This window comes from Xyrauchen texanus, chromosome 15 (assembly GCF_025860055.1).
Source record: "Xyrauchen texanus isolate HMW12.3.18 chromosome 15, RBS_HiC_50CHRs, whole genome shotgun sequence".
NCBI lineage: Eukaryota > Metazoa > Chordata > Actinopteri > Cypriniformes > Catostomidae > Xyrauchen > Xyrauchen texanus.
Window position 1 is genome coordinate 10,048,535 of NC_068290.1, and position 23,940 is coordinate 10,072,474.

Consider the following 23,940-nt stretch of genomic DNA (forward strand, 5'->3'; position numbering starts at 1 on the left):
TGTTATTGTCATTTGTTTCATTTAATATATAGTCCTTTCAGATGGAAAACGTTTATACATATAAATGATGTGATCCAAAGTACATTTGAACAGCAGTGAAACATTTTCTTACGATGTGGTACATTCATACGAGCAGACAGAGAAGTAAGTTTGAAGTAAGTTTGGAGCACAAGAAATAGAAATAAACCTTGAGTAAATTGTCAGCGTTACACTAAGCTAAAATGTTATTTATAGCCATTTTACATGCACATGTTACCAGGCACGAACATATTTTTTTTATCAAGAAAATTCACATTGGATCATAATTTCTTTTTTTCTAGTAATACCTTTGATATTAGGGCAAAAAATCATATTCTTGATAATCATTGTTGTATTGTTTTCCTGTAAAAAAATCTAAAAATCCTTAAAAAAAGATCAGTTTGATCGATCTTATTTTAGAAACAACACTGCAGAAGATATTTAGGTTTTTCAGAGAATGTGTTTTTAACATGTGGATTTTGTTTTTCTGTACTGGCAGAATTTTTATAATCAAAAGAAGTGAAAAAAATCTACCAGTGCTGAAGAATAATCCAAAGTATTTAGAATATGTTTTTGACCTTGAGTAATCTAACAGAATACATTACAAATGACATTTTACAGCATGTATTCTGTAATCTGTAGTGGAATACTGATAGTATGAGATAAAACACTTCTGAAGATCTGAATTTAACCATGCTAGTGGTGGTTCTTGCTTATTTGGTGCCTTAGGCGAGAAACAATGTGGTGCCCCCCTTAACCTTTATGTGCTTTTGGAAGCTTCAAGGTTCTGGCCAACATTCACTTGCATTGTATGAACCTACAGAGCTGTAATATTCTTCTAAAAATCTTTGTGTGTGGTCGAGCCTTAAATGTGCGGCAGCATGTCATACGTACTTAATGCAGCATGTCTTGTGTTTGTCTAATGGTGCAGCAACAGGAGCATGTCCACAAAACAGCATATTTGTGAATGTTCTAGCAGTAGCAATCTCTGTACTTACTCTGCAGCAGCAGCTAGTCAGCCAAGACCAGTATCCTATCAATATGTCATAGCCACATTAACATGCTAAATCTGTCTGAGAGTTGTCATGACTGAACTGTTATGTTATATGCTGAATTTTAACAAATGGTAGGTGTCCTATATGTATCAACAACACTGGCAATTTTTTGACAGTATTTTAAAGTAGACCAGCTGGATATTGAAAAAAGCCTAAATTTATAGGCTAAAGAGCAATTTATATAAGTATCTTAAGTATGGATAAATTGCAAATCATGGAGTGGTGGTGGTGTAGTGGTCTAAGCACCATAACTGGTAATCTGGTAATCAGAAGGATGCTGGTTCCTTGAGTAAGACACTTAACTCCAGGTTGCTCCAGGGGGATTGTCCCTGTAATAAGGGCTCTGTAAGTCGCTTTGGATAAAAGCGTCTGCCAAATGCATAAATGTAAATGGAAAATATCACATCTTAGTATCATGAAATATTGTTATCTGTATATTACATTTATAGCTCTCCTACTGTTGTGTTAATCAGTACTGTAGGCCTACATTTATTTTTGTTATTAAGACAAACAAACAAATTACAAACAAATACAAACTCAATATTGTTTATTTGACATAAAGGTGTTTTTGATTTCTGGTCAGGTCTTTTTTGAAACTGAACAAAAGTTAATAAAATGTTGCAGCGATAGTGTTGTTGCTCATCCAGTATTAAGACAGCCAGTCCATTAGCCTGGTCCATTTTCACTAATCAACATGCAGTCTCAGCCTTTGGCTGCAGGCAATGTCCACGATGGCAGTAAGCATGCTTATTTTTAATTTACTCAGCCGAAAAAATACAGACGTTTATACAACAACTCTACATAATGTCTCCAAAACCTACATTCAAACCATGATACAGCACAGTACCTGGACCCCCTTTTAAAAAAAAAAACCATTCCACAAGCAGAACATCATCAGATCATTAGACTGCATTTTCTCGAAAGCCCTGCCCCCTTTATACAGTTCAGCCTCAATCCAGCACCAGACCAGGCCTGAAGGGGTGAAGGGTTTCCTCAAAGAGAAGTTAGAGGGTTGTCCTCACTGTCTGCAATGGTGTGGATGACAATTGCCCCCCTCTCTTGTGCATATACAGTATACGATTCAATTATACAGGTAGCAGCAACACCCTCTCGGTGAGGGGTTAAGAGGGTGAAGGGGTGACATGGACTGAAAGGGGAAAAAAGGCAGGGGAGCAATGGGGAGCACTATGACTCTATACAGTTCCAGAATCTCTGCACTGGTCCCTCCGACGACGGTGCTCTGTTTTGTTCCTGCTTTCCGAGTCCTCTTGATTGCTTGTCTCCTCCCTGTCTCGTTCTCGCTTCCTCTCTCGACGAGCTTCGACATTCTCTTTGTCCTGCAGGTTGAAGCGTTTTTTCTTCTCTCCCCGCCGCTGCCCTTTTCCTGGCCTACCTGCGAAGATAAATGGCAACAGTGTGAGCGCTTACTGTGGAACAATATGCCACACTCATCTTGCAACCTAATGCAGAGCGATTCAGTTTAAGGTGCCCTCAGTATGATTTTGCTAAATGTAAAAAGTTTTAACAGAAAAAATAGTAATAGTGTTTTTGAAAATATGTTTAAAATAATGTACACTCACATGAAATTAATACTAATCATATCAATCTTAGAGAAAATGCTGTTTTATTCTACATATATGGTGCTAGCCGCACATTCATGAGCACTGCCATATTGAGATCAAATGACCAGAGAAATGTTACTGTATCTCAATAATCCCTTGTAATCTGATGCTTTCACTCACAGCTCAAGTTAATCATGGAAAATAGCTAATAGTGACTGCAAACAGAGCATTGTGAACAGAGCAAATAGCGCATAGATACACGGCCAGGTCTGGTGGGCTGGTGGGTGGAGATTTTTCTTGTGTTTCCACAGAAACTTCTGTTGGTCCCCCGGGATCGATGGCAAAATGATCAATTATAGGATAACCAGACATCCTAGTAATGGTTTATCTGGGACGGTCCCGGTTTCACATGGTGTGTCTCAGTGTGCTGACAGTTCTTTTATATACTTTTTTATAATTTAACCCTTACTAGATAACAGTGTTGTAGTCGAGACCAGCTTATCTGAATACGAGTTCAGGCCGAGACCAGAAGAAGCAGAGTCTGAGACAAGACTTGTATATCTAATGCAATACCAATGAATGAGTTAAATGTACAGTGTAAACCACTAAATTGACTAAGCAAATCATATAACAAATATGCCTCACATATTATTTGCTTATGCTTATGTTGTTTTAAACAATATTTCTGCTATACAAAATGCAGTATTACTGTACTATAAATAAAATGAAAAAACTAAACAAAACAAACAAACAAAAAACTAACCATTATGTATGGATTGTAAACTGTTAACGCAGTAAGTGAATTGAAAACTTTACTTTCAATGTGTTTACCGGTACAGTTTCTTCAGTTGCCCTACCACATTCCCTCCATTTTAAGTAATGATCAACATAGAGGTTTAATGGTAAAACTCAACTTAAAACAACATAAAACACACACACACACACACACACACACACACACACACACACATGCAGTGTGGGCACATGAGTCTCTCTTTCGAACTGGCCGGCCATGCCCTCCTCCTCGTCACATCTATGTTCTTTAAAATGTGATTAAACCACTCCTTTAGTCCCTTTCGGCTTTCCGTAGTAAAATCACATTGTGTACAATAGACAATATCATATAATTGTTTCGTTGTGTGTTTAGACGTTAACAGACTGTTAAAATAGGTGCTAATGAGGAAAAGAATATTCTGGATATGCCCACATTTGGGATTTTCATGGCATCACATCTTAATAAAAGAGTTCTGCAAAAACTGCTAATGTCTTGGCTCATGTCTTAAAGTTTGTAAATTCCACATGTAAATCTGTATATTACTCTTTGTTTCTGTGGATACACCAAGTAATACACTTTTCAATATCTCACCAAGACCAGACCCTTCTCACAAACAGCCACAGTAGCGAGTCGCTAGTTCTCTTCTTGCATGTGTGCTGAAATGCAGCCACCTGAAAGGCCTGGAGTACTACAACAGTGCTAGGTGAAGTTTGTCAAGACAAACTTTCATGTTGGCTTGAATTAGCCTTGTCTGAAAGTTTAAAGTTGCACATTTTTTAATTTGTTGTCTTGGACACTGATACCTAGTGGTGTGGATTACATTACATTACATTACACTTACATTGCTAAAGACTACTTTCAAACATTCCTCTCCATGTTTCATTGGCTGGACAAACAGATGGTCCTGTCCAAAAACTCACGCCATTGGTTTAGTCAATGTTAATGTTTCAGGCTGGTCTGTATGCTCAAACAAATAAAGCCATGCTTTATAGCACCACAGAGTCTGAGTGTTTAAACTTTAGTGGTAAATCAACCTATAAATGAGTTACTTATAGGTGTAACAGTCTCTGAATATTGAGCTGGGATTGGAAAAAGTATAACACACAGGAGAAAAAAATGACACAATGCTTTTAACCAAAAATCAATCACACTAAAATCTGAATTTGGCAGGCTACTGTGCTGATGTTTTGTCATTGCAAGCGTGTTCAATCATTCCCATCATCCCTCATCTGTCACCAGTTCCAGATGGTATTATTCATTCAACCAAAGATGGCCACTGTTCTTATACACTTCTGCTGTTTGTCTTGGGCAATAACCATTGAGTAATCATCACTTCTAAGTAGTTTTTTGTTTTTATAGATTATTAAAAGTTTTATAGAATCCAGGTTGAATTAATTACAAGTGCCGTCTATAGAGTTGTGAAACAGTAGAAGCACCTGGTGTGTTTTATGATGGTCAATCACAAGATGACAGCATTGTACAACAACATATTTTTCTCTTTCACACTGTCAAATAATGATTGACTCAGGTCAGTGTTCCCACACATATTGACCGCCGTCTTCCAAGGCTTTGTGTCGTTTGTGAATACTGAAATGTTATTTTACATAAATGTTTCATAGATTGCACTCCTGATGAGCAATTTCTAGTTGCTTAAATGTAGAGCTTATCATAAATAGAAAATTATATATGATCTATATACATTTCCATAATTTAAGATTTTATTAATTTCCATAACTTTTCCAGGCATTGACCTCACAAAGGTTACTCCTAGGTGGGGATCACTCATCACTTTACAAAGAGTTACACCAAGATCTACATCAACATTGTACTCTTGATAAATCAAGTCCAGTTTCTTCAAAGAATATATTGTTCCTGCAATTATCATACTGTATGTCTCTTTGGAATAAAACTGTTAAGCTGAGCAAGCAAGGTGTAGCCACCCAGCTGAATGTTTGAAATCAGAATAAGCTAACAGATAAACTTGTCTTGCTTTTTTTTGGCCTTTACAATAACAGAACTTGTCTTAACTGATAGGTCTGTCAAAAATAGAAAGCCTTAAATAAAAATTCTGTTAATATTATGTTATCTCCTGTTGCTCAATGCTTACAGCTAGCCAATTTCCATTATTGTCAGGGGCTTATCAGTGAGTGTGTGGGGCACGAATGAGGATTGGAAAAATGCTGAGGTGGACAGCCACCTCTCCCCCACCTCTGCGCCAACTCCCCTAAGCTGGCTCTATTAATCAACCAACCGCTCTTTGCTCTCACTGGTGCTGGAGGAGCTCGACTCCCTGTTTGCTGCACCCCACACTGACCCACACATTCCTGGGGTCCAGCAAGAGCGATAGGGGGCCACCGCAGCCACGTCTGTATTGGGTGATTCTCACGAAGCATGTAAAGAAAATGTCCTGGTCATATTTAAGCCAAAATCAATACAAAAAATATGAAATCATATTTCATATTTTTATGAAATAATTCATAATTCTCATAATTCACAATTCTCATGTTACTATTACTATTGTTTTCAATTATGATTCACATTACCATAACATTAATAAAGATACTGTTGCACATTTTTTTACAAATTTAAATCAGCAAAAATGAAAGGCAGTACCAAACGGAGTGCTACTTTGAAGTATAAATTAGTGCTGTCGCATGTTAATTAAATGTGATTTAATAATATGAAAAACAACACATTAAAAAAATTAACTCAATTAACTTGCCCCCAACCTGTCCCAAAGGCTTAAGTACAATGATACAGAAAAAAAAACATATTTTCAATTTTAATGTCTCTTTAAAAATCTAGAAAAAAGCAATCTAAATGCCTTTCTTATCTGCTACCACAATATATGCATCTGATATATAGTATATTCAATATAAAGTTCCATTTATTAACATTAGTTAACAACATTATGTAACATGAACTATGAATGAACAACCCTTTTACAGCATTTATTAATCTGGGTTAATGTTAATTTCAACATATATAGTTGTACATTTTTTAAACTGTTCAAAACATTGCTATGCTAACATTAGTAAATGCACTATGAACTAACATAATCTAACAATGAACAATTGTATTTTAATTAACTAACTCTAACAAAGATTAACAATAGCTGTAAAACGTATATTGATCATTGTTAGTTCATGCTTCATAATGCACCAAGAAATGTTAATGAATGAAACCTTATTGTTAACATAGTATATTTAAATGAGGGCCTTTCTCAGCAAACATTGATTTATATGATTAATTGCAAATAATTTGATTAATCGGCACATCATATAATTAATTTGATATATATATATATTTTTAAATAGATTGACTGTCAAAGAATAATAAATGTACAGTTTAAATTATTTATTGTTTTGCATTGTGATAATAAGAATGGGGGGGATAAAAGGTCATAAATATAATGACACGATATAAAGAAATCTTAATGGTCCAAAAAATAGGCATTATTTTCTATTTGAAAAATGTATTTTTTATTTTATTTTATACAAGAGGACCAGAACATTCTCTTGACAGCTTTTGTGAGAATCACCTGTTTAGTCTAATGCTAGAAATAACCTGATAAGTGAGGAGACTCGACAGCTGCTCTCCACCTCTCTTGTTTTGTTACTGAAATTAGTCCAGGGAGATGAAGTGAAAACCCCCACAACACCTCCCATGGGCTCGAGCCCGTTGTGATTGTACTGTGCATTCTGAACGGGCTGACTCATGAGGGGTGTCTGACCGATCAAAACATACTAATGCGTGCACACACACATTTTCCTCCCATCCCCACCACTCACTGTTGTCACCTCCCCTCTCGCTATCCTGTCTCTTTAAACACAGGAAGTTCCCTCTGCGCACACTGTTTTCTTTGTCTTAACGATTTGGAGATCAATGGATTAGTCATAATCCTCTGTGTTTCTACAAACCAATGCATAACAAGACCAGAGTGCTGTTGCAATTATTATGGATATGTTTACTGCCACCCTTTCAGGCCTGAAAGGCTCTCAACTTTTTCAATAAACTGTCAAGCGATTATTTGGATGCAGCAGTTTCCCCTGGGATGAAACACATCTATTGAGCATCTAGTCACCCCTGTTGGAGCAGATGCAATTAACCCCAAAATGAACATTCTGTCATTCTTTACTCACCCCGATATTGCTCCTTTCTTCTTTGGAACACAAAAGGAGATGTTAGGCAGTATGTTAGTGTCAGTCACCATTTACTTTCAATGCTTATTTTTTCCATATAGTTTAAAGTGAATGATGACTGAGATTGTCATTCTGCCAAACATCTCCTTTTGTGTTACACTGAAGAAAGAATGTCATACAGATTTGGAAAAAATTGATTAGTGAGTAAATGATGACCAAATTTTCATTTGTCAGTGAATGTCCCTTAATGGAGTTCTCAGTTATGCTGGATTGAAGAAACCCTAGACGAGACACATGTGATATTACTGAGGTCTTTTTCTCAGAGGTGAAATCTAAAAAGCACGAGATTTACATTTCTTTATTTGTTCTTCATTTTATCTCATCGCTGTCTAGAAACAACTGAAACCTTTGTTATTTTTTTCTTATGAGAAACCCACTTAAAGTTGTCACCAAAAACCAGCTTACAGGTGAAATATCTACCCCTAAATATAAGCACATTCATAATTTTTTGCCATCAACAACCTAGCTGAATCAATGAAATGCAGTTCCGTACTCCTTTAAGATACAGTATGTTGCAAGCTTGGAACAGATCTTGCAAGAACAGAATGACTTCAACTTCTCAGTTGTGTCTATCTAGATGTTTCAACATAGGCAAAAGGAGGAGTCATATGGTTACAATTATACATTATTCTTGAAAGAGTGATTGAGAGGGGAAAAACTGAGAAGATCTTAGAGGAGGGAGATGAGAGGGTGAAAAGTGTGTTAGATGGAAAAGTGCAGGGCGTAACTGTTGCACAGGCAATAAAAAGTGAAATGCTTCATAATCAACCCTGACAGAACAAATCGTCCGATCCTATAGGAGTAGTAGAAGACGCAGAGGCGGAAATGGTTGAAATGGTATATGATAGCAGGCGCAGTGGGGCATAATTTCATTAATGAGCCCAGGGGTTGGAGTGTAGGGGGTCACATCCTCCCCAGCAAGCGTGCTGTCATCCAGGGGCTTTTGGCAGGAGCCAGGCAGGGATTAAGGGCTCTGGCTCGTCCCATAGGAGGAATGCCTGGGCTTTAAATGCCCAGTATGGCTGCTCTCCTTAAGGGAGGTTGGTGCTAGTGTGCAGGGCAAAGGCAAGTAGGGCTCCACACAGAGGCGGAAAGTTCAGTGGGTGATTGAACTATACACGTGGAAAAACAATGCTGGATAAATGGCAGATTCTGCTTTACATAAAAACTATAAATTATATTTTCAACTAGCCCAAGTCAAAAGAGCCTTCCTCCAAGTCTCTAAGATATTTGCTGAAACTGAAAACTGGAAAATGCTGCGTTCAGAGGCAAACGCGTTCAGATGTAAGATGAAAATAAGGGGCTTTTCAAACTGTTCTGAGACCAGTTTCCTCAAGAGTTCCATTAATTCAAAAACGCTGTCAGATAAGCCATTAAGTGATTAGGCAGCAAGGCAGAAATCAGTTGCCTATGTTTTCGAATGCAGCCATTGTCACCCTGATTTCATGAAAATGATGTGACTGTGGCAAAAAAATTTCAAACTGATATTACATGGCTCCTTACATCCTGCAATGGACAGACAACCTGTCCAGGGTATTTCCCTGCCTGCAGAGTTCAGACTGGTACAGTTGGGATAGGCTCAAGGACTCACTGCGACCCTACATAGGATGTCCGCATCTGAGTTTAGAAAACTGTGTTCACATCATACAAACAAACTCAACTTTGACATCAATCGAACCCGGGTGCGCACCTAAAGTGCTAGAGATTAAGCACCCTCTATACCATGGCACCACCAGTCATTTTTTGTAAAGGTAAAAAAGGGTACCCCTTTGTGCCCCCCAGTTTTTGTAAGATAATCATACTTTTTAAGACTGCATTCTTAAGTCCAATTTTTCCAAATGGTTCCATGTGTCCCTGTACAAACCCATGACATACAGTAGTTGTACCATAAGTACCGTATGAATAGCTTGCCCACGCTCTGACTATAGGTAGAAATTGTGAGAAAAGGGCAAGACACAGGCCTCTCAAGTTGCATTCAAACAAGCTGTGTAAGACAAAGGTCAGAAGGATTCAGAGTGAAAACACAAAAGAAAAACAAATGACAAGGGGAGAAGAACAGAGAGGTACTCTGTAGCTTGGGCAACAACAAGTAAAGCAGTTTCGTGTGTGTATCAGGGTTGGGGGGGGGGGGTTGGGGACGGAGAAGGAGGATGTATCAGTGTCAGAGGGCGACTTGGGATTACTTCTAGCTGGCGGGGGTCAGACCACTGACCCCACTGGTGTATGTACAACATAAACACGGACAGGACAGAGCCCCAGCACATAATTAGTGCTCAGTTGATGTTCTAGGAGTTGGGGCAGCTGGGTAATCACAAGCGGGGGCGAGGTCGATAACCGAGCCTGCAGTGTGTAAAACGCACCCTCAGCCATGGCCTCGTGGATCAACATTGCACTGACTCCTGGCTTAGATTTAGCATGCAACTCAGAGAGACTTTATAGGCACAAAACACTTCTCTTACATGAGTTAAAAGCAGGTCACAGTGATATTGCCATGTAGAACGTGTTCCTCAAAATTTGTATTGGTGGACAAGGAAAAACATTCCTGTCATATTAACTATCCTTATCTCTAATCCTAACTATTAAAGGAATAGTTCACCCAAAAATGTCATTATGTTTGGTCACAAGATGCATAACAACTGATGAGGTTTAACATTATTGACGCATCGCCATTTCTTTTATTTGAGAGCTGTATAGATGAGTCCATCAATACATTTATTTGAGTCAATAGCGACTTAAAATTCAGTTTGTTCATTTTTGGTTGAACTATTCTGATGAAATAAGAGAAATTGATGATAAAACATATAGAAAAGTTTATAAAACGTTTGTTTAAGGACCAACCCCTGCTCTAAGCCTAACCCTAACCATAAACTTAGTAGTGAATTTAGATAGTTCATCCAAAAAATAATAATAATAATCTGTCAAAATTCTGTCAATTGAAAAAAAAATGGTTTGTGTTCCACGATTAAAAGAAAGTCAGATGGGTTTAAAACAACATGAGAATAAATGATGAAAGAATCTTCATTTTTGTGTGAACTATCCCTTTAAACTTCTGATTGGCTGATTCAAATTTTGTTCCAGGGCCAGCAAGGATGTTGATCCAGCAACACACAGTCCTACATAGCAAAATCACTGCCATAGTTAGTGGGCTTGTGGTGAAGAAAAGGACGTACTTCCAAGAGTCTAGATAAAATATTTTGATCATATCAGGTGCTGAGATGTAAGATTTAAATGTGGCTTTTGCATTTGTGTGTTTGACCATTGTATTCAGAAGTTGGAGAAATTAGCTCACATCTTTTTAATTCTCCACACCCCTTTATTTCCTTTTCTGTTTCTCCTCTTTGTGCTGAGGCCCTGAGTGTTTATAAGGTGGAGAATGATGGGGCGCCAAGTTGGTCTGCTGTCTGTCATAAAGCAGTAATATCCCACAAATACCACTACACAAATAAACATTCAAAACATTACTGTCCAAATATGGTTAGGCTAATAACGCTGCGGTCCTTAAATCTGCTCTGTGTATTTATTTTGCATTGAGAAATATTTCTGGCTCGTACATTAATAATTATATTTCAGGACGATACAAAGCAAGCAATTTTATGATAATAAAATGGGCACAGTCAATGTTTTGGAAATAATGAACTGGAAATTGGGTCTACCAGTAATTCCAGGTTACCCATAATTATTAGTGGTGCTTTCTAAGGCAAGCATCTCTATGATTATTGCTTATACATAGTGGTTTGTTCTAAAAGCTCAAATTATTAAACTACCACATACTTACATCTTCTTTTTTTGACAAAGCATTCCCTGTTTTCAGAAGTTGGAGGGCATGGGCTCCCCTTAGAAGTGGGATTTTTTACGACCTTCCGGGTCCGTGTTTCTTCACCCCATTTGAAGCCACAGGTTTTCCCTGAGCGCGAGCAGGGGCCCCACTCACTCCAATCACTCACTTCACAGTGCACTGAACAAGAAGTGTTAACAGCAGAATTAGTCAGTGAAAGCAACACACACACATACCATACAGCATTGAGTCTCTATGGCAGGTGTATGTAATAGCACTAACCTGTTGGAATGCACTCCATAATCTGGTCATTGGACTCAAACTCCTCTGGGCAGACGTGGTAACATTGCCCATGAAGGACGTAGCGTCCGGTTGCACACCTCGTACACGTGTCACTGTTCTGACAGGAGTCACAGTCTGCTGGACATGCTGTAAAGCCATGTGCATACACACCACCATCAGTTGACAGAATCTCAATACCAGACAATTTAGGCTCCATTCACACAGCAGTGGAATAAGGTTGTCAGTCCTGTTTTAGAGTGCTAAATATGGTTATATTCACACAAAAACTGTGTTATACACGATTTAAGTCAGTTTTCAGCAAAAATCTTGACTTGCATAGAACGTTCATTAGCACTTTGAGAAAAGCTTCTTTTGTTAAAATTTCGCTGAAAAATGTCCTATGTTTTTTGTTGTTTCTCACCAAAACCTTAGTATATTTTACGTTCGGAATACTTGGAATATGACGCACCTCGCCCGAGCTGCATGGGCTATACTTTTATTATATTTTTTGGGTCATATTTTAAGCTTAAAAGGGGTTGACTGGGGTCTTCATCTCATGTGAATGCTCATTAATTTATAAATATGGAGTAAAGACTACAGGAGTAAACAAATTTTTAAAGGAAAATAATTACTGTGCACCTTTAAAGCAAGGCATTATCCACTGACAGAGTATTTAAAAGACTGACCGAGAGACCAAACTGTTGTATAAGCAGGACATTTTGAGAGTAAGACTGTAAGTAAATGTAAGTAAAATACTGAAATGTAAGTACTGTACTGTAATTAAAAACTAGGGTAGGGTATTGATACAGATTTTCACATTTGTTTAGATTTTGATTCACAAGTTCTCGAATCGATATATATATATATATATATATATTAGAGCTGTCAGACACATGCGATTAATTTAAACACGTTAATTTTTAACGTTGATTAACATATTTACAGATAATATACAATAAACCAGCATAAACACTTGTTGGGGGGTGGAAACTTTGTTGACGCACACACCACAAACACACACGGCAGTGATTCAGTGTCAGTGATAAAGGGACAGAGAAAGGACCTCTTAACACTATTTTAACATTTCAATTACCACAGAAGCACGCCAAGTCTGAACTATCAGCAAAACGCAGAATGAGGCGTTTTGTCTGCAAACACTTTTCATGTAGACGTCAATGTGATGCTTGATGCTGGCACTGACGCTCAGATGTAAATCATGAAAGCAGCCTCACAAATGCTGTAACAAAGTGGATAACCACAGTCTGCCAGCTGAATAATATTTTGGAGGATGAGAGTTTAAGAGATTTAATACCCATTGAAATGAATATGTAACCTATGTGGGGACTAGTTCTAAATACACTCACCTAAAGGATTATTAGGAACACCATACTAATACTGTGTTTGACCCCCTTTCGCCTTCAGAACTGCCTTAATTCTACGTGGCATTGATTCAACAAGGTGCTGAAAGCATTCTTTAGAAATGTTGGCCCATATTGATAGGATAGCATCTTGCAGTTGATGGAGATTTGTGGGATGCACATCCAGGGCACGAAGCTCCCGTTCCACCACATCCCAAAGATGCTCTATTGGGTTGAGATCTGGTGACTGTGGGGGCCATTTTAGTACAGTGAACTCATTGTCATGTTCAAGAAACCAATTTGAAATGATTCGAGCTTTGTGACATGGTGCATAATCCTGCTGGAAGTAGCCATCAGAGGATGGGTACATGGTGGCCATAAAGGGATGGACATGGTCAGAAACAATTCTCAGGTAGGCTGTGGCATTTAAACGATGCCCAATTGGCACTAAGGGGCCTAAAGTGTGCCAAGAAAACATCCCCCACACCATTACACCACCACCACCAGCCTGCACAGTGGTAACAAGGCATGATGGATCCATGTTCTCATTCTGTTTACGCCAAATTCTAACTCTACCATCTGAATGTCTCAACAGAAATCGAGACTCATCAGACCAGGCAACATTTTTCCAGTCTTCAACTGTCCAATTTTGGTGAGCTCTTGCAAATTGTAGCCTCTTTTTCCTATTTGTAGTGGAGATGAGTGGTACCCGGTGGGGTCTTCTGCTGCATACCTCGGTTGTAACGAGTGGTTATTTCAGGCAAAGTTGCTCTTCTATCAGCTTGAATCAGTCGGCCCATTCTCCTCTGACCTCTAGCATCAACAAGGCATTTTCAGCCCACAGGACTGCCGCATACTGGATGTTTTTCCTTTTCACACCATTCTTTGTAAACCCTAGAAATGGTTGTGCGTGAAAATCCCAGTAACTGAGCAGATTGTGAAATACTCAGACCGGCCCGTCTGGCACCAACAACCATGCCACGCTCAAAATTGCTTAAATCACCTTTCTTTCCCATTCTGACATTCAGTTTGGAGTTCAGGAGATTGTCTTGACCAGGACCACACCCCTAAATGCATTGAAGCAACTGCCATGTGATTGGTTGATTAGATAATTGCATTAATGAGAAATTGAACAGGTGTTCCTAATAATCCTTTAGGTGAGTGTATATACACGCTCAGCAACAACATTACAACAACCTGCCTAATATTGTGTGCCTAAGAGGGCCAACCTGTATCTCAGAATAGCATTCTGAAATGCTAATCTTCTCACCACAATTGTACAGAGTGGTTATCTGAGTTTCCATTGACTTTGTCAGTTTGAACCAGTCTGGCCATTCACTGTTGTCCTCTCTCATCAACATGGCATTTCCGTTCACATCAGCTGTTACAGAAATACTCAAACCAGCCCGACTGGCACCAACAATCATGCCACGGTCGAAATTACCGAGATACATTTTTTTTCCCCCATTCTGATGGTTGATGGCACATTAATTGAAGCTCCTGACACATACCTGAATGATTTTATGCACTGCAATGCTGTCACATGATTGGTTAATTAGATAATTGCATAGATGACTGTTGGTGCCAGATGAGCTGGTTTGAGTATTTCTGTAACTGCTGATCTCCTGAGATTTTCACGCACAACAGTCTCTAGAATTTACTCCAAATGGTGCTAAAACCAAAAAACATCCAGTGACCTACAGTTCTGTGGACGGAAATGCCTTGTCGATGAGAGAGATCAACAGACAAAGTCTACGGTAATGTGGATAACAGCTCTGTACAATTGTGGTGAGAAAAACAGCATCTCAGAATGCTATTCTGAGATGCAGGTTGGTGCAGTTTTGGCGGCATGAAGGGGACTACACAATATTAGGCATGGGGTTTTAATGTTGTTGATTGATGTATATAAATATACAGTATATTATTTACAAATATTATTAAGAATCAATTAACGAGTGGAGTCATATTTGTTGTTTTTGATCAACAACTGACTGTAAAGAACAGAAAGGGTATAAAATAGACATTATTCAATGAAAAATTAATTGTATGGATCTCATCTTTGGACACACATTACACAGAACGAGTCAAGCCAAACTTTTACTCTTAACATGTGGTGAAAAGATCACAGAGCCACTATACTACTCAATCACTGGTAAGTGAAATCTGAACATTTACCAGCCAATGGCTAATCAAAGATATTTTTGTCCCACACGTGTGTGGTTTACTCGCATTGTAGAGAGCTGCGCATGTGAAGAATGTGATTGATCGGAAAATCTATATTTTTACCCAGCCTTAATAAATACAGTCAATACCTGTGAACATGCTGTAGCCTTAGTTTTACTAAAAGTGGAAAGAAGTCACAGAAAAAGACAAAACAATACTGGTAGACAATTTCTGTATACTGGGCACTCACCAGGAACACACTCCTTCTTGGTGTCACTGGGTAGCAGCCCATCTGGACAGCTCTCCTGACACTTGCCCTTGTGCAAGTATGAGCCTGCTCTGCAGCGCAGGCAGAAGTTCCTGTTAAAGCACGAGTCACACTCGGACCCACACTCTGGGAGACATATTATGCATACGTTACCACATTGCATGTGTTGAGAGAAAAGTTTGCTTTACCATTCATGTCAATACCCATTGTTGTAACTAAGATATGAAGACTTTTATAGTGTAAATATTTCAAGTAGAAGCTGAACGTGTGTCTTACTTATGCAGTCGTTTCTGTCAGGGGAACGAGTACCATAGAAACCATTGGGACAGGAAGCCAGGCATACACCGATCTGTCTCATGCCGTCCCTCTCCAGGTGAATGAAAAGCTTGGGTTTGCATGTCAGGCAGCCATTGTAGACCGAGCAGGTCTGACAGCCTCCCTGGCATCCCTGGGAGCTCACCCCTGAACCCTCTGCAGTATAAACATAATTTTTGCATTAGGATCAAAGAGAGCCCGAGCATGTTGTTGATCAAAGAATGATCAAAGAATGATCAACTGAATGATCAACTGCCTCAAAGAAAATATAAAGATCTGTGGAATAAATTAATGTGGAATTAATGTATATGTCATATACATTTTTCTGGAGTGTGAAACCACTGCTGTCAGTCCAGGCCTTTCCAAGTAATTATGATAGGTACATTTCTCCTTTTCTAAACACATTTGCGATATTTTCATTATATAAAGTTTCATTATCCCATAGCTCAATTGGTAGAGCATTGCACCGACAACGTCAAGGTCATATTTAAATTCCAAGGAAAAACACATACTGAAAAAATTATTGCCTTTTACACGGTAAGTTGGTTTTGAAAAAAATATTCTCACATAAAAAAAAAGAAAAAATGCCTGAATATAGATCCCAAATCTTTTTGGTAAAAAGGAAAACATTGCTTTTTCTGCCAGTACCTTTAACATCTTAATAACATCTTAAAAACATACTTGGACTGGAATGGTGGGTACAACTTAATAGTTCCAGGTTTACCAAGGAAAGAACACAGCCATCAGTTAAGGTTACAACAGTGACCATAATGTAGTGTAATAATAAACACGACAGGAAACACAGTCATCTGTGGATTCTCCCGGCAGAGAAACTAATCAGCAGAGACACGTTGCATACCGGGGTTTGCACGCGAACAGCAGCACAGTAGCCTTTGTGTGCATAAGTGCACAAACAGAGTGGCCTCACTGTGACAAAGACCCAGACAGAATCAACTCGTCTCCGCTAGAGACCTCCAACCAAGAATACATGCTGATGTGGCCCACCACAAATGCATGATGAAGAGTTTTCTCAACATCTTTGTGACATATTTAGAAAACACTCTCACTCCATGGACTCCCTTAACATTAAGATTTACCCTTAAATTGTGGCATTTCTCACTGCCCTGTTGTAAGGCCTAAGAACATTTTGGACTGAGCAACTGGGTAACAGTGTAATGAATGGTTCAGACTGAAAGCATTCTTGTGCTAAAGAACGCAAGACACAGTGCAACAAATACATACAGTGAGGAAAATAAGTATTTGAACACCCTGCTATTTTGCAAGTTCTCCCACTTAGAAATCATGGAGGGGTCTGAAATTGTCATCGTAGGTGCATGTCCACTGTGAGAGACATAATCTAAAAAAAAAATCCAGAAATCACAATGTATGATTTTTTAACTATTTATTTGTTTGATACAGCTGCAAATAAGTATTTGAACACCTGAGAAAATCAATGTTAATATTTGGTACAGTAGCCTTTGTTTGCAATTAAACGTTTCCTGTAGTTTTTCACCAGGTTTGCACACACTGCAGGAGGGATTTTGGCCCACTCCTCCACACAGATCTTCTCTAGATCAGTCAGGTTTCTGGGCTGTCGCTGAGAAACACGGAGTTTGAGCTCCCTCCAAAGATTCTCTATTGGGTTTAGGTCTGGAGACTGGCTAGGCCACGCCAGAACCTTGATATGCTTCTTACAGAGCCACTCCTTGGTTATCCTGGCTGTGTGCTTCAGGTCATTGTCATGTTGGAAGCCCCAGCCTCGACCCATCTTCAATGCTCTAACTGAGGGAAGGAGGTTGTTCCCCAAAATCTCGCAATACATGGCCCCGGTCATCCTCTCCTTAATACAGTGCAGTTGCCCTGTCCCATGTGCAGAAAAACACCCCCAAAGCATGATGCTACCACCACCATGCTTCACAGTAGGGATGGTGTTCTTGGGATGGTACTCATCATTCTTCTTCCTCCAAACACGGTTAGTGGAATTATGACCAAAAGGTCTCATCTGACCACATGACTTTCTCCCATGACTCCTCTGGATCATCCAAATGGTCATTGGCAAACTTAAGACGGGCCTTGACATGTGCTGGTTTAAGCAGGGGAACCTTCCGTGCCATGCATGATTTCAAACCGTGGCGTCTTAGTGTATTACCAACAGTAACCTTGGAAGCGGTGGTCCCAGCTCTTTTCAGGTCATTGACCAGCTCCTCCCGTGTAGTTCTGGGCTGATTTTTCACCTTTCTTAGGATCATTGAGACCCCACGAGGTGAGATCTTGCATGGAGCCCCAGTCCGAGGGAGATTGACAGTCATGTTTAGCTTCTTCCATTTTCTAATGATTGCTCCAACAGTGGACCTTTTTTCACCAAGCTGCTTGGCGATTTCCCTGTAGCCCTTTCCAGCCTTGTGGAGGTGTACAATTTTGTCTCTAGTGTCTTTGGACAGCTCTTTGGTCTTGGCCATGTTAGTAGTTGGATTCTTACTGATTGTATGGGGTGGACAGGTGTCTTTATGCAGCTAATGACCTCAAACAGGTGCATCTAATTTAGGATAATAAATGGAGTGGAGGTGGACATTTTAAAGGCAGACTAACAGGTCTTTGAGGGTCAGAATTCTAGCTGATAGACAGGTGTTCAAATACTTATTTGCAGCTGTATCATACAAATAAATAGTTAAAGAATCATACATTGTGATTTCTGGATTTTTTTTTTTAGATTATGTCTCTCACAGTGGACATGCACCTACGATGACAATTTCAGACCCCTCCATGATTTCTAAGTGGGAGAACTTGCAAAATAGCAGGGTGTTCAAATACTTATTTTCCTCACTGTAAGAACCAGCGTGAGCTCATGATATTTATGTGTAAATGGCAAAAGTCTTGTAAACCAAAATGACATGCTTCTTGATACGTTTGGCTGCAGTTTCTCAGTGAAATGTCCAGCAGGGGCACCAAAATCAAGTGAAATTATATTGTAATTAGATGGGGTTTTTAAGGTGAAATAGTCTATTAGTTTTAATGAGTAAAACAGTTGTAGTCGTGATTTTTGTGAAATTTGAGTGTTAATTACATGAAACTGCAGCAAAATGTAGAAAATGGCACGTAAACTCAGTTTGCAAAAATGTAGTTATTGTAACATTCATTCTATGAGACTAGGATGAAAAGAACACTGGTGTCTCAAAAAAATGTTTTTTTTTTAAAAGTTAAAGTTCTTTCAAACATGACCCAGCATCTAAAAATGTGATGCTTTTGCAAGAGATGCTTTTCTTTTAAATGTGTCTGCCTAGTGCAAGTTTACATACAAAAACAATCAAATACAACGCAGACAGATTCAAAAATGTGTTCGATGTGAATGGTCCCTAACAGACAGATGGAGTTTCTAAGACTACGTCCAAACTAATAGATTGTCCTTTGCAAATGCATTAATTTAGTTTGGTTTACGCTTATCATCCATAATGCAATGCCGCTTGCTCCACCGTAAACCTCCATTACCGCATACTTCTGAAAACGAAAGGGATTAGTGTGGATGTTGCCTAAGAAAAAGGCCTTTCTGTAGACAAGAGGAGTGAAAGTGTGTTTTTCTTCAGAGTGTTTTTCTCCAGGGATTGTGAATAATATCTATGCACCATGGCCTCATTGTTTTGGCTTGAAACCTGAAGAAGTCAAAAGTGATCAAGTTCACAGTGACAGTGAGAACATACATTCACTGATTTAATCACATAATACTGTAAATTACAGTGTAGTACCTCACTAAACTTGCCAGTTTAGAAAATGAAAGGTGCTCCTTGGCTGCCACAGGGAGCATCTCTGATTGAAGTCAATTGGTTCCAGGTGTCTCTTACAGGTCAGTTGCAGATGGTTAAAGGCTCTGAATTTTAGGCGGGACTGACCCAGTATTATGGCATCCAGATTAGGGCATGGAAAGGCAACTTCTGAGAGTTAAAAAATAGCCCTTACTTTCACTGATATGTAATTAGATATGATAGAGCTTGAAAGGATGCTACGTATTGAAGTTTTGGGTCCTCAACAGCCAATAGCACAGTTAAAAAATGAAGTAGCATTATTAATTTATGGACAAGATAGATAGATAGATGTACAGATGTATAGATTTTTAGATGTATAAGATGTACTGCATTGATGGATGGATGGATGAATGGATAGATAGATAGACAGACAGTTAATGTTATTAACCTGTGCTTTCCCCTCTTAGATTCCATACAACTGAACTGGGCTAGGGCATCATTGTTGTTTTTTCTGTTTCCCTCCCCTGATTCCCAAAGTTCACTCTTGGCTGCAAGATTGCCATAGATCAAGGATATTCTGTTTGACATATCTAAGCAATCTTTACAACTGCTGTCCATTTCCCCTTATGTGTTCCTGCCAAAGCTCTCTGATTCACAGAACCCTTTAGACAGAGGAATTCTGCCTGCCCTTGCACTGCCACAGCCCCTGGGTCGGCTTGCATAACCACACGAGCACTTCTGAAATCGCTTTGCCACGGTTCAAACTTGATGACCACAAAAACAAGTATTCCTAGAATCTATCGGTAAAGCGGCATAGTTAAAACTTAATTAAATAGCAAAATGTCAGATGTAGAAATTAAAAAAAAACAATGACTTGTGGTCTGAGTCAGTGAAGCAGGCAGACACAATTCATTTCCTGGGATATTTACAACATGGGAAATTCAGCCACGCACAAGCTAATTTATTAAAAGCTAAACAGGCATGACTTTGTTCACAAGGAAATTAGTTATAACTCTGAAAATGGAACACGCTGCCATTGACGAAGCTTTATGGGGCGTGTTTTGTAAAGATTTAAAAAAAAAAAACTGAATAGTAACCTCACATTGAATGTCCCCTGTGACCCAGTACACTGTATACTACAAATACACACACACATCAACACCAAAATCTACGCAACATGCTTTACTTCTTACTTAAAAAAAAAACACTCTCTACACAACGGCTTACAAAGCAAATAAATGATCATGCACCACCAGATATCCATTATATGGAATGAAAAAGGTGTCTATTTTGCATGCAAATCAAATTCCAGTTGTCAACGCAGAGAGACACACACAGAAGACAGGAAATGTCTGAGGTCAGGCGACCGTTTGGTCACTCACTGTGAACCGATAAATTATTCATGGTCATTCACCCAGACTTCTGTCCATCATTGGAGTTTCAAAGTCTCTTAATTAGCATCATGATTTGATTAGGCTGGTGCATAAAAACGGACTGATGACAGTCAACGTCATTCAAAGTTTGTCACACTTTACTGACATGGGTCAAAGCATCTGCCACCCTCATACACCCTACAACCATCAATGGACCAAATACATATACATAGTAATCCCCCTGCACACCTCTGGTCATCTTTTGGAATAACATCAAGATTTTTGGAAGAATTTTTGATCATAATTATGATTAAACTAATTCCATCCTCTTTAGATCAAATCTGAGGGGCGTGTAGGCCACTGCACTTATTAGCTGTCAGAGAGATGATTAGACACATATATTTTTCTCATGGGCCACAAACTTGTACTTAAGACAATAGCCTGACCACAGTCCTCAATTCTGGCATCATCTCAATGTTCAAATGGAAATATGGATGATGGTTTCATATATTGAATTCCTTAATATAACATTTTCTTAAACATAATGAATGAAAAGGATTAGTTGAAATAACCTAGCAAGCGCCACATAGTCTTGATGGCATTTTTGTGTCTCCCTTACACCAAAAACGGTTCTCGTACATCTAATTGGCTTTGTCGTTGACTAATATGGACCACATGTTTATATGTTCATTCTAATCATGCCTCTTTCCTCATAATTTTTAATTAGATGTTCACTTATTAAAATTAAAATCCCACACAATTCCACCGCTCTGGTGTCTGTCGCATAACTTTTAGAGGCAAGTCCCCAAAAGTTTAGAAAAACTATACAACTTTATACACTTCATCAGTAGCCTAGCTGGATGGCTCTTGTCATTGAATTGAGGAACTTATCACGTTACCGTATAACTATAAATTGTTTACAACCTTTACACTTACCATTAATGTTAATGTTAAAGTGTAATTATAATGAATGACATTTAACGTGTAGCCTACTAAATGTGCAGCTATTTTCTGAGGCACCTTGTTGACATATTGTTATGGTTATGTTCTATTATATTTAATTATATTCGAATATAATTTTTGTAACAGGAACACTGAAATGTAAAGTGTAATCTCTATAGCAAATCATATTTTACATCACCCAAATAATCGCTTCTCGACAGGGTCTTTAAATTTTAACGAGTCTGTTCTGAGTGGAAACGGCGCGAATAGTAGTGTGCGCGAGCACTCAGGCGCCAAACGCGCGAAAACGTAGCAGTTCGGGTACTGTACTGAGGCGCACTCGATAGGGGCTTTCTGCGTAATTTTGTGGCCGCTAGAGAGCGATCCAAACAAGAGACTGGACAGACCGTCGATGGTGAACGACGGCGGAGAGGAGCAAACAAGCAAAGTATAATAATTGCGTATGCATTTTCTTAGATAATTTATGTTGCAAACAGATTAGCTGCATGCGCACACTGATTATACAAATAACAGCATTATACACTAAGTCTGATTGAAATACTTGGCTACAACTGATAACAATATAGCGTGTTAGATTTTTGTTCTAAAAATTAATGCGTTTGATGTCTATAGCCTATAATATTTAGCCACTTTATGTGAAAGTATGCATAATGATTATCTGCCAAATCATAGGGAGGATTGTCAGAGTTGTGTCCCGATTTTCCTTTAGCGACATTTATTTTGTGTCTTTTGTGTGTGTGTGTGTTAACGCGCGTCTTTATTGTGATAGATGGACTGTAGAATAAATTGCATTAAAGAAGCTCAATTCTCATAATTATAACCCCGTTTCCAAAATGGGATATGGCTTGATCAGTTTGTCATAGTAAATTGCGCCAAACAGTCACAAGCATTTGTTTTGAAAAGTTTACTTTTTAAAAATGTTAAATGACAAAATAAATAAATAATAATAAAAAAAAACTTAAAAAAACCCCACAATGTTTAAAAACATTCGCTATAAAAGTGATGCGCACACATGTACAAAATAATAATAAATAAGTCACGGTGCAGGTGTGCGTTAAAAGCATCAAACGAGCTGCGCGCGGAACTTACGTTTGTTTTGCCGGTGCCTGGAGGCGTGATGCTGACAGTTTGTGTATTCCATACAATGCAAGATCAAAACAATGGAGATCAGTTGTAATTGCATAGTAATCAAGGGAATGATGCTTGTCTTGCCAATATCAATGTCCTCGACCAACCTGTCACTTGTTGCACCGTGATCTGTGAAATAATCAATATGTTATTCCTAAAGCGGGCAGAAGCCCCAGCTATGCTCGGATGCGAGAGAAATATAATTTGCAATGGCCCAACAGCACTTGGGCCGTTTCGGCAGTAACATCCTGGAGTCAATCCACGTAAGTGCCAATGAGAGATATCCTTAGAGAGAGGTAGGCTACTCATTCCATGGAAACAATGAAAGTGTTAGTTCTCCATCCAGGGCTCTGTAAGCAAAACTTAAAGATGGGGAGGAGGGGGAACAAATTAAATTGGCATGGTGATAAAGTTGGATTCTCCTCCTGAATGACTGTTCCTCTGACTGTATTCCTCGCTGTGTTCCACCAAGGCACGTCCAGGTGTGAAGGTAACTTTATTTATGAAGCCTGACATGGAGGAGGTCCTCGCGTCATCATTATAACAGCATCTCCAACAAATTTCAGTGATAGTTTTGGCGCTTTAGTTGTAAATAAACGTCGAAACGATCGTTCTGTTATATCCAGCGCAATCTCGATGGTTGAGCAATTCACTATATCAGCTTTTCTCTCGCCTGCTCTCAGCGTTTGCTCGCTTGGTAACTGATGACTTCAGCTCTCTGCCGTCTCTATCCCTCTCTCTGAACTCCAAAGTTTATTTAGAGGGCGAGCCCCCCACGTCAGACACCCTAAGAGCTACCAATACTTGCAGAAAAAAAAAAAAAAACTTGATTGTGAATTTTTTCAACATCAACTTTTTCTCAAATTTGAGAATTTGATAAATAAAAATAATTAGAAATGCAGATAAATGGGTATAGATTTTATTGGAAGTAATACAAATAAACTACAATTAAAATATATTAACCAA

General features: G+C 38.8%; 1 protein-coding gene across 1 annotated transcript; it reads right to left on the reverse strand.

The window, feature by feature from the left end:
• Positions 1-1,618: 1,618 nt before the first annotated feature.
• rspo3 (R-spondin 3) lies at positions 1,619-23,682 on the reverse strand. The gene is made up of 6 exons (XM_052144279.1): positions 22,936-23,682; positions 15,735-15,929; positions 15,441-15,584; positions 11,670-11,816; positions 11,388-11,567; positions 1,619-2,466 (listed from the first exon to the last, which is right to left on the reverse strand). Exons 1-6 carry the CDS (start codon positions 23,027-23,029, stop codon positions 2,267-2,269), a joined length of 960 nt encoding a protein of 319 aa, XP_052000239.1. The 5' UTR covers positions 23,030-23,682; the 3' UTR covers positions 1,619-2,266.
• Between the last annotated feature and the right edge of the window lie 258 nt (positions 23,683-23,940).

Bases quoted from the DNA above. Each gene is read 5' to 3' on its own strand.
- rspo3 (XM_052144279.1), bottom strand. From the start codon at position 23,029: ATGCAATTACAACTGATCTCCATTGTTTTGATCTTGCATTGTATGGAA. The intron at 15,930-22,935 runs GTAAGTTCCGCG...TTTATACTGCAG, and splicing joins CAGGCACCGGCAAAACAAAC to AGGGTTCAGGGGTGAGCTCC. The intron at 15,585-15,734 runs GTAAGACACACG...TATGTCTCCCAG, and splicing joins TGACAGAAACGACTGCATAA to AGTGTGGGTCCGAGTGTGAC.